Source organism: Eptatretus burgeri, chromosome 9, assembly GCF_056783735.1.
Source record: "Eptatretus burgeri isolate ZD-2024b chromosome 9, Ebu_testis_v1, whole genome shotgun sequence".
In the NCBI taxonomy this organism is placed as follows: Eukaryota; Metazoa; Chordata; class Myxini; order Myxiniformes; family Myxinidae; genus Eptatretus; species Eptatretus burgeri.
In genome coordinates this window covers 96776190-96791045 of record NC_140969.1, presented here as the reverse complement: position 1 = coordinate 96791045, position 14856 = coordinate 96776190, and the positions used below count along the sequence as shown (strand labels likewise).

Sequence of the window (14856 nt, the reverse complement as noted above, 5' to 3'; positions counted from 1 at the left end):
ACAAAAAAAGAAAACACAATTCCATTTACACAAAAAGCAAACATAAAAGTGAAAACACAGTGCAGAGCTAATACCGACTACCGAGCACACGGCAACACTTATACAATTCTACTTCACAGACGGCGCCGACAACACATACCCAAAACCAAGGAAAAGAAATCCCCCAAGAATGGGGCAGGCCTGAGGCCGAGACCGGGTCGGGCCTACCCGTCTGGTGATGAGACGCGGAGCGGCGATGGCGCCTCTCTCCGCGGGCCTCGTGGACAGTGCCTGGCAGGGGGTGGGAACGGGGCCCCCTTGGTCGCACTATCTCAGCGCGGGGGGAAACAGGAGGGGTTGCTGATGCTCGGGGTATAGAGGATCTTTATTATGTGCGACGAGCGTCTCCACCTCGGCCAGGTCGCGCTGTCGGCCTCCCTCGGGTGCAGCTTCCTGCACGACGCGAGCACCCCCTCGTCTGGTGTCGCCGCCTTTCCACAGCTCCGTCCCCTCCGTTCCGACTCCAACGCACACGACGAGCAGCTCCACCGCCCGCGAAGTCTTGACCCTCTGCTTCCGACTCTCCTCTTCTTGACTCTCCGACTTCGTTCTGCTGACTCTCCTCTGACTGACGAACACCGTCCTTTTATCCCCCCGTAACTTCGCCTTTGACCCCCTCCCTTTGACCTTTCACCTCGCTCCCCATTGGCCCGAGAAAAAGTGGGCGTGAAGGCCTTTTGATCCACAAATTTGCATATATCGATCGTTCTGGAGGCGGGGCCAAATCGCCCCTCGCTCACCGATTGGACGGCAAAAAGTGGGCGTGTGTCGTTTTTGATCCGTTTTTGAAGCAGAAAATCCGTGGTTTTGTACACGCTGTTCAACGTGCGCCCTACACGAGTCCAGCATCGGTGCCCATGAGTGGCGCGAGATGACGGTGATGCGATGGTGGCGAGTTGTGACGGTAAAGGTCGTGGCGGTTGTGGTGAAGCGGCGTTGTGGTTGGTGGTTGTTGTTGTGGTTGTGATCATGGCGGTTGGTCCAAAATAAAGATAGTGAAAGAAAAACGGCTATCCTGAAGAGTCGCAGCACGTATAAATGACATGTATTCCCACTAGACAACGGGTTTGGGCCTAACTCCACATGCACTTACCGAGATACCTCACCTAAGGGACCTGAATGGTGGTTTGCGAATCTGGTAACCACAACACTACCCCCTTCCCTTTTTACAGACTCGTCCCGAGTCGTCAAATTTTCGTGTGCCATCATGTGTAGTTTTCCCCTAGTACATTTTACCTACGGATCCCTGAGTGCGACATTCATGGTATTCGTGTCCCCAAAATAAATAACCTGAGGGCTGCGTAACTATCTAAACAAACTCACTCACACGGACGACTTAAATAAAATTGCCGGCGCTAAGACAAACATGCCGGGGGCGCACTCATATGTACAGTACATCTTAACCTTAACTTACAAATTTTACACTAAACCATGGCCCAGGATCAATGAACTCTGCAAAAGAAAGCAGTTAGCAGGGAGCCAGGCTGCCCACATGCAGTCTCTGGCTCAAACAATGCAGGTGACAGGGAACGTGGCTGGCTGCTCACACGCAGTCCAAGGCCTTCCCTTTTGAACTGAACTCAGTGAACCACAACGGTGCTTGGGCTGCACAACGCAGTCTCCGTGCCAGCTCAAGTGGCACACGCAATGAGCACAACGAATGGATGCATGAACGGTTTGAACTGAATGCAGTGAACCACAACGGTGCATGGGCTGCACAAACGCAGTCTCCGTGCCAGCTCAAGTGGCACACGCAATGAGCACAACGAATGGATGCATGGACACAAACACGGTGCACGGGCCGCCACTGCAGGCCCGTGTTGTAGCTGCCAACAGGGCAGTTCTCGCAGCTTGCAAACTGTTGCTTTCTGATCCTGGCGCACATGGAAACGAACAGGGGGGGGGGCAAAGCAAAAATTGAACGGGGCTGGTGAACAGGGGCAGTGGGCATGGCATGGCAAAGGTAGCAGGCAAACACAGCCCGCAGAAGAAGGCCGCTGCAGGCAAACACAGCCGGCAGATGAACTGGCCGGCACAGGCCTTGAAGAAACACAGCCAGCCGGCAGATGAAGTGGGCCGGCACAGGCCTTGCAGCAAAACACGGCCAGCCGATGGCACAGGCCTTGCAGCAAAACAACAGCTGCCGATGAAGTTGGCCGGCCTCCGCCTTGAAGCAAAACACGGCCAGCCGATGAAGTTGGCCAGCCTTTGCCGTTCAATGGAGGTTGGTGGAGGGAGTGCGGTGGTGCTGGCCACTTGGAAGGCGGGCTCGGACCTACCTACCTGTCTCCCTCCCAACCTATCGCCTTTGCCTGTCACTGTACCTACCCACTCCCTTAATTTGTCAAACCCCAATTTAGCCCCAACTTAATTTTTTTGTTGTTTTTATTTTTACTTCCCCACTATAAATCGTCCCCTAACCCCCTTTATCGTCCTTGTTCGGCTAACCTATCCTGTCACCTAGCCTACTCCCAACCCCTACGTTCCCTTCCCGGAGGGGAATAAGGGAGAGCTAACGTCCTGTGTCGAGGCCCAACGAAGCCTCAGAATGGCCTCCCCAGAGTTCGGCGATCTAACCCAAAGTGGGTCCAGCGGCCCACAACGACAGCGAGGGGATGGATGGTGCGGAGGGGTACATCTCCTAATCTATCCTAACCATTTAACTGTTAAACTACCCCGGGGCTTTCAACAAGCGCCTCTCGCTTAAACTATTGGTTCTAACAACCCAGATTCCCGTCGCCTGTGTTGGTGTCCTCACAATTTCGGGCCTCGCCCCCCAATTTTCTCTCCGTGCCCTCACACGGTCTCCTGGCTGGGACACGTGGCTCCCTTTGGCAGGCACGACCCTCTGCCGAATCTCCCGCTATGGCACCCCCGGGCACTACACTGCCTCCGAGCCTACCAGCTCCCTAACACCGGGGAGTGCCCCCCATGGCACCTCCCCTGAAACGCACACGTGGCAGGCCGGCCTCCCGGGCCCCTTTCCGAGGGTCACCCGTGCCCACTGCACTGCCCACGCGGCTAATGGCGCCCCGGGCCCCCGCACCAAGCAGGCGCACCTGTGCCCACTACGCTATCCCGGCCCCCCATGGGCCCTTGGCCTACCGCGGCCGACTAGCCTGGTGCCCGGGGTACCCACTCAGCGATACTCACCTTTCGCAGCCACGCTCCCAAGCCCGTCAACAGGGCTCCTGCACCCCTCCAAATGGGTCTCGAGCCTACTTTCCCACCAACAGCAAAACGACCTCCATTTTTCAATTTGACTAACCCAGCTAACTCACTCTACACTGACCCCGGGGTCCCTTGGGCGGGAGTCACTCCTCCCCCCAATCACTCATCGCACCATGCATTCCCCATTCACTCCACACACACAGACCCGCTGGCCTCACTCACTCACCATGTACTCACCTCTCAACTCTTCAACACTTCAACACACACACCACTGAACTCTGCCATCCTTCTAACTACCTCCCCTAACTAACTCGTGCTCCCACGTCGTCCCTTAAACTACAGCACGTTCCTTTTAACACTACGTAGCTAAACTACGTCCCCTCTACACATTCACAAGTCTGTCACTGTCTCCAAATCATTCATTTTATTTCCCAACCTAAATCTGGCTACAATCCCTCTACCTAATCCATTCCACGGACTCCATGAGGACTTACCCCTGCCCCATGGAGTCGGTCTAGCTAAGCTAACCCTTCCCCCTAACTAGTTTCCATCCTGTGCCCAGGTCAAGGGGGTCTTCCACCCCTTGCCCAGGAATCCTGTGTACCCGAAAGTGAGGCCTGTTCTTTTTTTTTTTTTCTTTACATGCGCAGCGCCAGCGCGGCAACTCAGAGCTCGCGCACTTTGCACCTGCCCGTGACGTCATGCAGCTGCACGTGTTCCTCGTCCCTCCTTGGACGGGACCATCCGGCAGAGATACCCCTCCTGCCGGATTCCAACCCCACGTGCAGCCATGACGTCACCGTGCGCATATAAAAAAGAACACAAGCCACACGTCTCGAGGGGTTCCCCACGCGAACACATGTGCTTTGCCCGTTGGAGCTTAACACGCACGATCGCGTAGAGAACCCGTCCGGTCCAAATCCGTTTACCTGCCTAAACTTTGTCCGTCCGCGGGATCGGCAAATCCACCGCGTGCGTTTCCGGACCGGGACTTCACTCTCGCAAGCGAGCACGTGGTGGTCTCGTGCGTTGCACAGCACGAACCGCGTGCTCGCTGCTGGGTGAACCCGGCACGGTCCTCGAAACAACTACAGCCGCTACTCGGCTTTCTTTCTTCTCATGTCGCCTTCGTCGTCGCCATTCAACCCACGCACACCTGCGTGTTACGACGCACACAGTCCACTCCATCACATTCACACCGGGAGACGCGGCTGCGTGCTCCCGCATGCCAACCGACATCTCCCTTACATACCGCTCTCTCACACACACGGTCTCCCTGGCACACAGCGACCTTGCACACGGCCGTTCACTCACGCGTGCCTCACTACTCACACAAACCATACTACTCACACGTGGTGCTCTATTCACTCGCGCGGGGGCACTCACCCGCGGTGCCTCACCCACACACGCGAGGGCACTCAACCGCTGTGCCTCATCCACACACCGTGCCTCACTCATACACGCGGGGGCACTCACCCGCGGTACCTCACTCATACACACGGCGACACTCACACACGCGGTCTCTTCCACACAACGTCCCTCACTCATACACGCGGGGGCACTCACCCGCGGTTCCTCACTCATACTGGCCGTTTCACTCACACACACGGCCTCTTCCACACACGGTTCCTCATCCACACACGGTGCCTCATCCAAACATGGCGTGCTGGGAAGCACGCACTCCAGCACCATCGCCACCACACCACTCACACACGGGGTCGCTTCCACACACGGGGACGCACTCACGCCTTGCACCACACACACAGGGACAACTACACTGGGGATTCGTGTCCCCACAAGGGTCTCCGGGGCCTCTATACCCCCCAAGCTCTCCGTGCACCCGTCCACAGCACTCGTCCCCTCAACCTCGCAAAACACGACCGAACTCACCTGGTCGTGACTCGCCTCAAGGGGGCAGACTCCCTCCCCTCGTTCCTGGAGGAGGCCATCCCGCTGCTCGCACCGGGTCCCTACACGCTCCGCGAGCTCACCCCCATTATCCTCCACTACCTCCGTGTGTGTGTGTGCGTCACTTGCCCCATCTTCATCGTGTAGTCTTCCCTCTATTTTTTCTGTCTCCCGTGTCTCTGCCAACTCTTCACCCTTTACCTCCCTTGTCTCAACTATTATTTCCGTTGTCGTCACCTCGTGTCTCGTCTCACACGTTTTGGTCTCCCCATTTAATTTTTCCCTTTTGGTCACCGTCGATTCCTCTGTCACGACCCTCGCCCAACACGCCCCCCGAATTATTTTTTTACCCGCCTCCACCGCGGGCCTGTCAGCCGTTGCACCCCCTTCCAGCTCGTTTGCTCCCACTCGTGGAGTCGCCATTCCCAGCTCCCTGGTCACGGCCTTCATGCCCGCCTGCAGGCATCGGCCCATGTTCTGCGTCTCACCCCGTAGCTCTTTCATTTCTTCCCTCATTTGCTGTGTATTCGCATCCATCGTCGTTTTCACTTCATTTGTATTTGTATCCATCTTTTTGTTCATTTGTTGTGTATTCGCATCCATCGTCATTTTCACTTCATTCATTTGCTTGTTCATGTCTTTCATTTCGTTTTTCATATTCGCATCCATTTTTTCGATCATTTGTTTGTTCATTGCCGCCAGCATGGCGCATAGCTGGGCCATGTTGGATGCACTCAGCTGAGCCGTTTCGGCAAGGGTTGGGGAAGGGTCTTGGTGGAGAGGGGGGGGGGAGGTGTCATACACCGCGGCCGCTGCCGCACCAACCTCGGGCCCTGGGTTCAGTTGGGCGAGTCCGTGTTCCTGCACAATCAACATTTCCTGCTCGGGGATTCCATCCTGGACCATGGATTCTACATTACTACACATACATTTCTAATACCCCCGGCTCCCGCTCGCCTTGAGACGCCATCTTGCTTCTCGTGAAGGGTTAATTTAACTCGCTCGTAATTTGGAGGGAATTGGGGGTCGCTTCTCTCACCCCTGGACCGATTCCCGTGAATTTAATTGGAGACAGGAGAGCCCGTTGTCCCGTTCTCCGATACCAGTGCCGTAAGGAGGGCGATGAATTTGTATCCCACTCCTGACACCAGTGTTGCGGATTCCGCGCCCGCCGGCGTGCGAACGGCCACGTAACTCGAATCGCGGCACGTCGCCCACCGGACGGACAATCCAGTCGTGACCCTCTCGGACTAACGCCGGGAACCAGTCACGGGTGGACCTTTCGGTCTCACCGCGATCGAGCCAATCAGCCCCCCCGTGGGATAGGGTTGCTCGCCAAATTCGAACTACCTAAGTACCCACGCGGAGGGTAGACCGGGCGATCGCACCTCGCCGCAGGTCGACTTCGGACACGGGCCACTTAAGCGACCCGTTCCGTACTATCAGAATAACCGAGCGGTGTTATCGTCGACCTCGACGGTTCGATTAATTATCGGGCGTATTCAGCCCACTACCAACCCTTTACGTGAAGCAAGATGGGGATTCAATGGAGGAAAAGACGAAGCGAAGCGGGAGAACAGTTCAACAATAAAGCACATTTATTCGCGACGAACGGAAAGCACACAAATACAATTCCACCAAATGCACACAAAAAAAGAAAACACAATTCCATTTACACAAAAAGCAAACATAAAAGTGAAAACACAGTGCAGAGCTAATACCGACTACCGAGCACACGGCAACACTTATACAATTCTACTTCACAGACGGCGCCGACAACACATACCCAAAACCAAGGAAAAGAAATCCCCCAAGAATGGGGCAGGCCTGAGGCCGAGACCGGGTCGGGCCTACCCGTCTGGTGATGAGACGCGGAGCGGCGATGGCGCCTCTCTCCGCGGGCCTCGTGGACAGTGCCTGGCAGGGGGTGGGAACGGGGCCCCCTTGGTCGCACTATCTCAGCGCGGGGGGAAACAGGAGGGGGTTGCTGATGCTCGGGGTATAGAGGATCTTTATTATGTGCGACGAGCGTCTCCACCTCGGCCAGGTCGCGCTGTCGGCCTCCCTCGGGTGCAGCTTCCTGCACGACGCGAGCACCCCCTCGTCTGGTGTCGCTGCCTTTCCACAGCTCCGTCCCCTCCGTTCCGACTCCAACGCACACGACGAGCAGCTCCACCGCCCGCGAAGTCTTGACCCTCTGCTTCCGACTCTCCTCTTCTTGACTCTCCGACTTCGTTCTGCTGACTCTCCTCTGACTGACGAACACCGTCCTTTTATCCCCCCGTAACTTCGCCTTTGACCCCCTCCCTTTGACCTTTCACCTCGCTCCCCATTGGCCCGAGAAAAAGTGGGCGTGAAGGCTTTTTGATCCACAAATTTGCATATATCGATCGTTCTGGAGGCGGGGCCAAATCGCCCCTCGCTCACCGATTGGACGGCAAAAAGTGGGCGTGTGTCGTTTTTGATCCGTTTTTGAAGCAGAAAATCCGTGGTTTTGTACACGCTGTTCAACGTGCGCCCTACACGAGTCCAGCATCGGTGCCCATGAGTGGCGCGAGATGACGGTGATGCGATGGTGGCGAGTTGTGACGGTAAAGGTCGTGGCGGTTGTGGTGAAGCGGCGTTGTGGTTGGTGGTTGTTGTTGTGGTTGTGATCATGGCGGTTGGTCCAAAATAAAGATAGTGAAAGAAAAACGGCTATCCTGAAGAGTCGCAGCACGTATAAATGACATGTATTCCCACTAGACAACGGGTTTGGGCCTAACTACACATGCACTTACCGAGATACCTCACCTAAGGGACCTGAATGGTGGTTTGCGAATCTGGTAACCACAACAATATCTATCTATATATATATATATATATAAATAAACTTTTATTTTTGTAAATGACTCAAACGAAATATTTTCCACATTTTGCTTCAAACATTTAATACCGAATCGAATCGTTTTGTTCTCCACTCAACTGTTCAAAGCTCATGGTGGTGTCGTGGACAAATATTGTTACGAATCTGGCAGCCAGGAGCACACAACAGCCAGAGTCCTTATAGATCAGTTATATCGGTAAGGATGCGTTTCGAGGTAGGGTCCCGTCCTATGTTTAATGGGTGAATAAATGTCCGTGCGCTGCGGAGTTATTTTGATAGTCAGGGTTTTCCTTTACATTTTTACAACACTTGCAACAATAACAACTTCACTCCATCCTGACGCCATAACGCTCGCGGTGGGCGGAGTTCAAGAAGGACTTGGCGTCTCTCTCGACCAATCAGAGAGATGTGAGCGAGTTTACCGTCGGTCGGCCAATGAGAGCCAACGCGGTCAATATTACTCCTCTTTCTGTTTGAGGGGCGGTCCGCTGTGACGCCCCCCCCGGTCCAATCAGCGGACTTGGCGCCCCTTTTGGCCAATCACGAGGGGCGACGAGCGCATCAAAAACCGTGCAGTGAGAGAGAGCGGGTCGGAGGAGGCAGCTCCTCCCCTCTGGAGAAGGAGTGAATCATTAATTGTTTGGCGCAATCCGACTGGTGGAGAGTTGGTTTTTGTCTGCCGGATCGTCCCGAATCGCCTGGCCTTGCCTGCTGGTGCTCCCTGCCTTGTCCTCCCTCGCACTGGTTGGCGTCCGCCCTTCATCCTCCGTCCCTGGTACTTTGAGTGGCATCGTGGTTGTGGGTTTGAGTCCCGCCAGTCCAGGACGTCGAAGACCACACGAGGTGGACAGGTCCAAGATAGCTCTGGTTTCCAGCTCATCTTCCCTCGAGCTGGAAACCTTCAATAACGACCCGACGGGGTCCATTTCTTTGGGTGTGCGTGTCTGAGTGTGGGCCTGTCTCTAAGTAGAATCGTTAAGTGCTTGCGTTATTGTACATTGGAATATATTCGGTTGAAATCTGCTCTTTGTCTCCCTTCCCGGTTTTTGCCCATTGTTGTAAAATAAATTCCCCCTTGTTGAATGTCCCAGCTCGTCTTTGTCTTTTCTATAATTGGTTTTCCACGCTGCGAACGGGAATTAGGAGGCCTCATTGCTGCCATAATCGTGCAATTGGCCGGCAGGATTCTGGTACTCTCCGCTCGGGGTACGACTCGGATCCGGCTCGGTAACTGCCCGGATCACGCAGATCCTGCCGAGGGTGAATTTCCCCGGTCGTTTGGACGACATGGGTATTTAGGTATATTGAAATTGGCAATTTACCCTATCCCACGTGGTCGATGTATTGGCGATCTTCGGTCCGACAAGGGACCCGTGACCTTTCGGATTTATCTGAAGGGTACGACCTAAATTCCAGGTGTTCGGTGGAGCCGACTCCACTGCTCCCCTCATGCTCGCCACCGAGACCTGGCCCCACAACAATATCATCGAAGAATCCCGAAAAAAAAACACAAGAGGGTTATTAGTCCGGCCATCTCACCTGTGGTTTTTCAGACTATCTCCCAGTATCCTTTAACATGTTCAACTGAAACTTGGTACTGAGCTTTATCATGATAAGTCACGGTACAAGTTCGAGTTTCAGGGCGGTTCATCATTTTTTCACAATTATGCCCTTTTTCGCCTTAGAAAAGATCAATTCTCTCTCGTTAAAAAATGCCCATCATGTCTCTCACCAGTGAAGTGGTTACTACGAGAAAGCTTTCAGCGATTCACATTTGTATCCTTTCGCGTGGCGTACATAGATCTCCGTAGATCTTTCAACAATGTTGTGAAACTCCGATTCACACTGTATCATTCCGCGTGGCGTACATAGATCTCCGTAGATCTTTCAACAATGTTGTGAAACTCCGATTCACATTGTATCATTCCGCGTGGCGTACATAGATCTCCGTAGATCTTTTAACAATGTTGTGAAACTCATTCCCCTTGACGAACATTTAAATTTATAAACTACGTGAGAAACGTCATCAGGCTGCGTCACTCGGACAGGCTCACAAGTCAAGTCCGTAGGCTCCGATCGCGGCCTAAGGTCATTCACCGAGCAATGATGCAGACAATGTCACTGGTACCACGAAAAGGCGAATAAGTATGGCGTGTAACACCGGGGGGACTGATCCCGCAAACCTGCCAAAGGAGGGACACAAGACTTCAGGGATGACACGTCGACCGACGCCGGCCGCGGCCGCTCGGGTCACCACGCGAAGCACGCGAGCCATGACGGCCGCGCAAAGCTTTCTGGGAAATCCTGAGCTCGACATCTAATTGTTTATTTATTTTCCTCGATACGTTAGTTGCGTTTTTTGAACGAGACGTGACGTCACGTGTATGAGTGACGTTGCAATGTCGGAATTCACGAATTATCTTGTATATTTGTGCGATAATTTTTTTTTAATCTGACTTTCTTTCAAGAGTAAATAACGTTTCTTCAACAATTGTCTTTGAAATCGAGTAATCGCCCTTCTTTTTTAACCCGTGCGTTGAGTTTCGGATGAAACGTCGATTTAATAAATTAATTATTATCCTCACATGAGTTTTACCACCAATTTAACACGACGAGTAGTAAGTGGGCGCGTTGGTCCATTGGGCCAAATTTTCATTCGTCTCCAGAGCCTTAGACGTTTTTGCAAAATCTGAACAAAAACAATCGGTTTCTCAACGTGGAAGCAAATGGAGCCATTAATTATTACAGGTCTTTCGGGGTCTTGGGGGCTGGGGGTCTTAAAGGTCTAAGGGGTCTCAGCAGTCAAAAAGGTCAAAATGTACATTCCAATAGTACGTAATTTATCAATAGACGTATGTAATTAATAGACGAAAAACAGCATCACAGACACACACACACACAGACACACACAGACACACACAGACACACACAGACACACACAGACACACACACACACAGACACACACACACACACACACACACACACACACACAGACACACACACACACACACACACACAGCCTGTCCACAACTTTTTGAGATATCCTGCACAAAAACAAACAAACAGACAAACAAACAAGAAGAAAACGTTGTGCAGAGCACGATACTTGCAAAATCCATAAAACAAATTTGACCCAACAAATAATTGGTGGTTCAAATCAATAACCAAATGTGCAACTCCTCTTCAAATCACAAGTGAATCGGATGAAAATTGACAATTTTAGAAATTCCACCTTTGTTGTTGACCTTGGGCCTACATTGACCTTTTGGTCGACGTTGACCTCAAAAGCAATTGGCTGGTCGAAATCAGTGACCAGAAATATATATCCTCTTCAAATTTTAAGTGAATCGGATGAAAGTTGAGGATTTTAGAAATCTCACCCTAGTTGTTGACCTTTGGCCGATGTTGACGTTTTGACCTCAAAAGTAAGAGGCTTCTTCCCTATAACAAACTCTACCATGTGGTGAAGTTTTGTGAAGATCGGTTTAAAATTGTGACCTGGAGGCGATAAACAGACAAAAAGACAGATAAACAAACAGACAGACAAAATCGACTGACCAATCCACTTGAAAATCTTCGATTTTGCAAGTTCCAAACTTTCTTCTTTGTATGTTCGATAAATCCAGGAATTTGTTAATTTTACAATACACATGTTGGAAGATATATTTCATATATAAATATATATATATATATATATATATATATATATATATATATATATATATATATATATATATATATACACATATGATATAGATAGATATGACCAAGACGATGGTGAAGTTTGGCAGCACACGAAACGTTAAATTTGTAAACAACCAAAAAAACCCTTTACATTAAATATTAGTATGAATATAGTATAAATTATATATACTATATTACTTTACATTAAATATATATACAGTACTATATTTCCTTTACATTAAATATAGTATAAATAATTGCACTTGACGTCATCATGTACATCCACTCTAACCATGTACATGTTCCACACAAGTTATTTCACATTTTTATTGTGGTTCATGTTGCTGCATTCAAAGAAATAAAGAATGACGCTTTTATTTTAAAACTTAAATATATATATATATTGTTGTGGCTACCAAATTCGCAAACCACCATTCAGGTCCCTTAGGTGAGGTATCTCGGTAAGTATATGTGTAGTTAGGCCCAAACCCGTTGTCTAGTGGGAATACATGTCATTTATGCGTGCTGCGACTCTTCAGGATAGCCGTTTTTCTTTTACTATCTTTATTTTGGACCAACCGCCATGATTACCACCACCAACCACAACATCAACCACCCACCGCGGCGCCGCCTCACGTCACACCTCGCAACCGTCGCATCGCCACCGTTCTTGCGCCACTTGTGGGTACCGGTGTTGGACTCGTGCAGGGCGCGCGCCGAACAGCGTGTACAAAACCACGGATTTTCCACTTCAAAAACGGATCAAAAACGACACACGCCCACTTTTGTTCCGTCCAATCGGTGAGCGAGGGGCGATTTGGCCCCGCCTCCAGGGGGTTGGAGGGCGATCGCTATATGCAAATTTATGGATCAAAATGCATTCACGCCCACTTTTTCTCGGGCCAATGGGGAGCGAGGTGAAAGGTCGAAGGCAGAGGGTCAAAGATGAGAGAGCGAAGCCACGGGGCTTATATAAGCGACCGCGTTCGTCAAGTCGAGAGAGTTAAGACTTCGCAGGCGGTGCAGTTGGGAAGAAGAAGCAAGAAGGAGTTGGTCGTCGTCGTGTGCGAAGGGGACGGAGCTGTGGAGAGGCGGCGAGGGCAGACGAGGGGGTGCTCGCGTCGTGCAGGGAGCTGCACCCCAGGGAGGCCGACAGCGCGACCTGGCTGAGGTGGAGACGCTCGTCGCGGGACTCGAGGCAGAGTAGGAATCCTCTATACCCCGAGCATCAGCAACCCCCTCCTGTTTCCCCCCGCGCTGAGATAGTGCGACCAAGGGGGCCCCTTTCCCACCCCCTACCAGACACTGCCCGCGAGGCCCGCGGAGTTGAGGCACAATCGCCGCTCCGCGTCTCATCACCAGACGGGTAGGCCCGACCCGGTCTCGGCCTCAGGCCCGCCTCATCCTTGAGGGTTCTCTTTTCTTTTGTTTTTGGGAATGTGTGTTGTCGGCGCCGTCTGTGAAGTAAAATTGTATAAGTGTTGCCGTGTGCTCGCGTAATCGGTATTAGATCTGCATTGTTGCATTTGCTTTTTGTGTAAAATTGCATTGTGTTTCTCTTCTTTTCTATGTGCTTTTGGTGGAATTGAATATGTGTGCTTTCCGTTCATCGCGAATAAATGTGCTTTGTGTTGAACTGTTTCCCGCTTCGCTTCGTCATTTCTTTCATTGAATCCTCATCTTGCTTCACGTAAAGGGTTGGTAGTGGGCTGAATACGCCCGATAATTAATCGAACCGTCGAGGTCGACGAATAACACCGCTCGTGTTATTTTACTATTTAACGCTCGTGTTAACGACGTGCCGCGATTCGAGTTACGTGGCCGGCCGCACGCCGGCGGGCGCGAAAACCGCAACACTGGTGTCAGGAGTGGGATACAAATTCATCGCCCTCCTCGCGGCACTGGTATCGGAGAACAGGAAAACGGGCTCTCCTGTCTCCGGCTAAATTCACGGGAATCGGTCCAGGGGTGAGAGAAGCGACCCCCGATTCCCTCCAAATTACGGGCGAGCGAAATTAACCCTTTAAGAGAAGCAAGATGGCGTCTCAAGGCGAGCGGGAGCCGGGGGTATTAGAAATGGATGTAGAATGTGTAGAATCCATGGTCCAGGATGGAATCCCCGAGCAGGAAATGTTGATTGTGCAGGAACACGGACTCGCCCAACTGGAACCCAGTGTCCGAAGTCGACCTGCGGCGAGGTGCGATCGCCCGGTCTACCCTCCGTGTTGGTACTTAGGTAGGTCGAATTTGGCGAGCAACCCTATCCCACGCGGGGGCTGATTGGCTCGATCGCGGTGAGACCGAAAGATCCACCCGTGACTGGTTCCCGGCGTTAGTCCAAGAGGGTCACGACTGGATTGTCCGTCCGGTGGGCGACGTGCCGCGATTCGAGTTACGTGGCCGTCAGCACGCCGGCGGGCGCGAATCCGTAACAATATATATATATATTGTTGTGGTTACCAAATTCGCAAACCACCATTCAGGCCCCTTAGGTGAGGTATCTCGGTAAGTGCATGTGTAGTTAGGCCCAAACCCGTTGTCTAGTGGGAATACATGTCATTTATGCGTGCTGCGACTCTTCAGGATAGCCGTTTTTCTTTTACTATCTTTATTTTGGACCAACCGCCATGATTACCACCACAACCACAACATCAACCACCAACCACAACGCCGCTTCACCACAACCGCCACGACCTTCACGTCACACCTCGCAGCCGTCGCATCGCCACCGTTCTTGCGCCGCCTGTGGGTACCGGTGTTGGACTCGTGCAGGGCGCGCGCCGAACAGCGTGTACAAAATCACGGATTTTGTGCTTCAAAAACGGATCAAAAACGACACACGCCCACTTTTTGCCGTCCAATCGGTGAGCGAGGAGCGATTTGGCCCCGCCTCCAGGGCGATCGATATATGCAAATTTATGGATCAAAAAGCCTTCACGCCCACTTTTTCTCGGGCCAATGGGGAGCGAGGTGAAAGGTCGAAGGGAGGGGGTCAAAGATGAGAGGGCGAAGTTACGGGGCGGATAAAAGGACCGTGTTCGTCAGTAGACAAGGAGAGTCCAGAGGCGGAGAGTCGGAGAGTCCAGAGTCGGAGAGTAGGAGAGAAGGGAGTCGGAGAGTCCAGAGTCGGAGAGTGGGAGAGTAGGAGAGTCGGAAACGGAGAGTCGGGACTTCGCGGGCGGTGGAG

At 52.1% G+C, this 14856-nt stretch overlaps 1 protein-coding gene across 1 annotated transcript in view; it reads right to left on the bottom strand.

Annotated features, from left to right (window-relative positions):
- The window catches only part of NDUFS4 (NADH:ubiquinone oxidoreductase subunit S4), a 34747-nt gene extending 24447 nt beyond the window's left edge, over nt 1–10300 (bottom strand). The window contains exon 1 of the mRNA XM_085896247.1: nt 10168–10300. Coding sequence (XP_085752373.1) covers nt 10168–10259 — 92 coding nt within the window. The 5' untranslated portion in view covers nt 10260–10300. The remainder of the gene's footprint in view (nt 1–10167) is intronic.
- Between the last annotated feature and the right edge of the window lie 4556 nt (nt 10301–14856).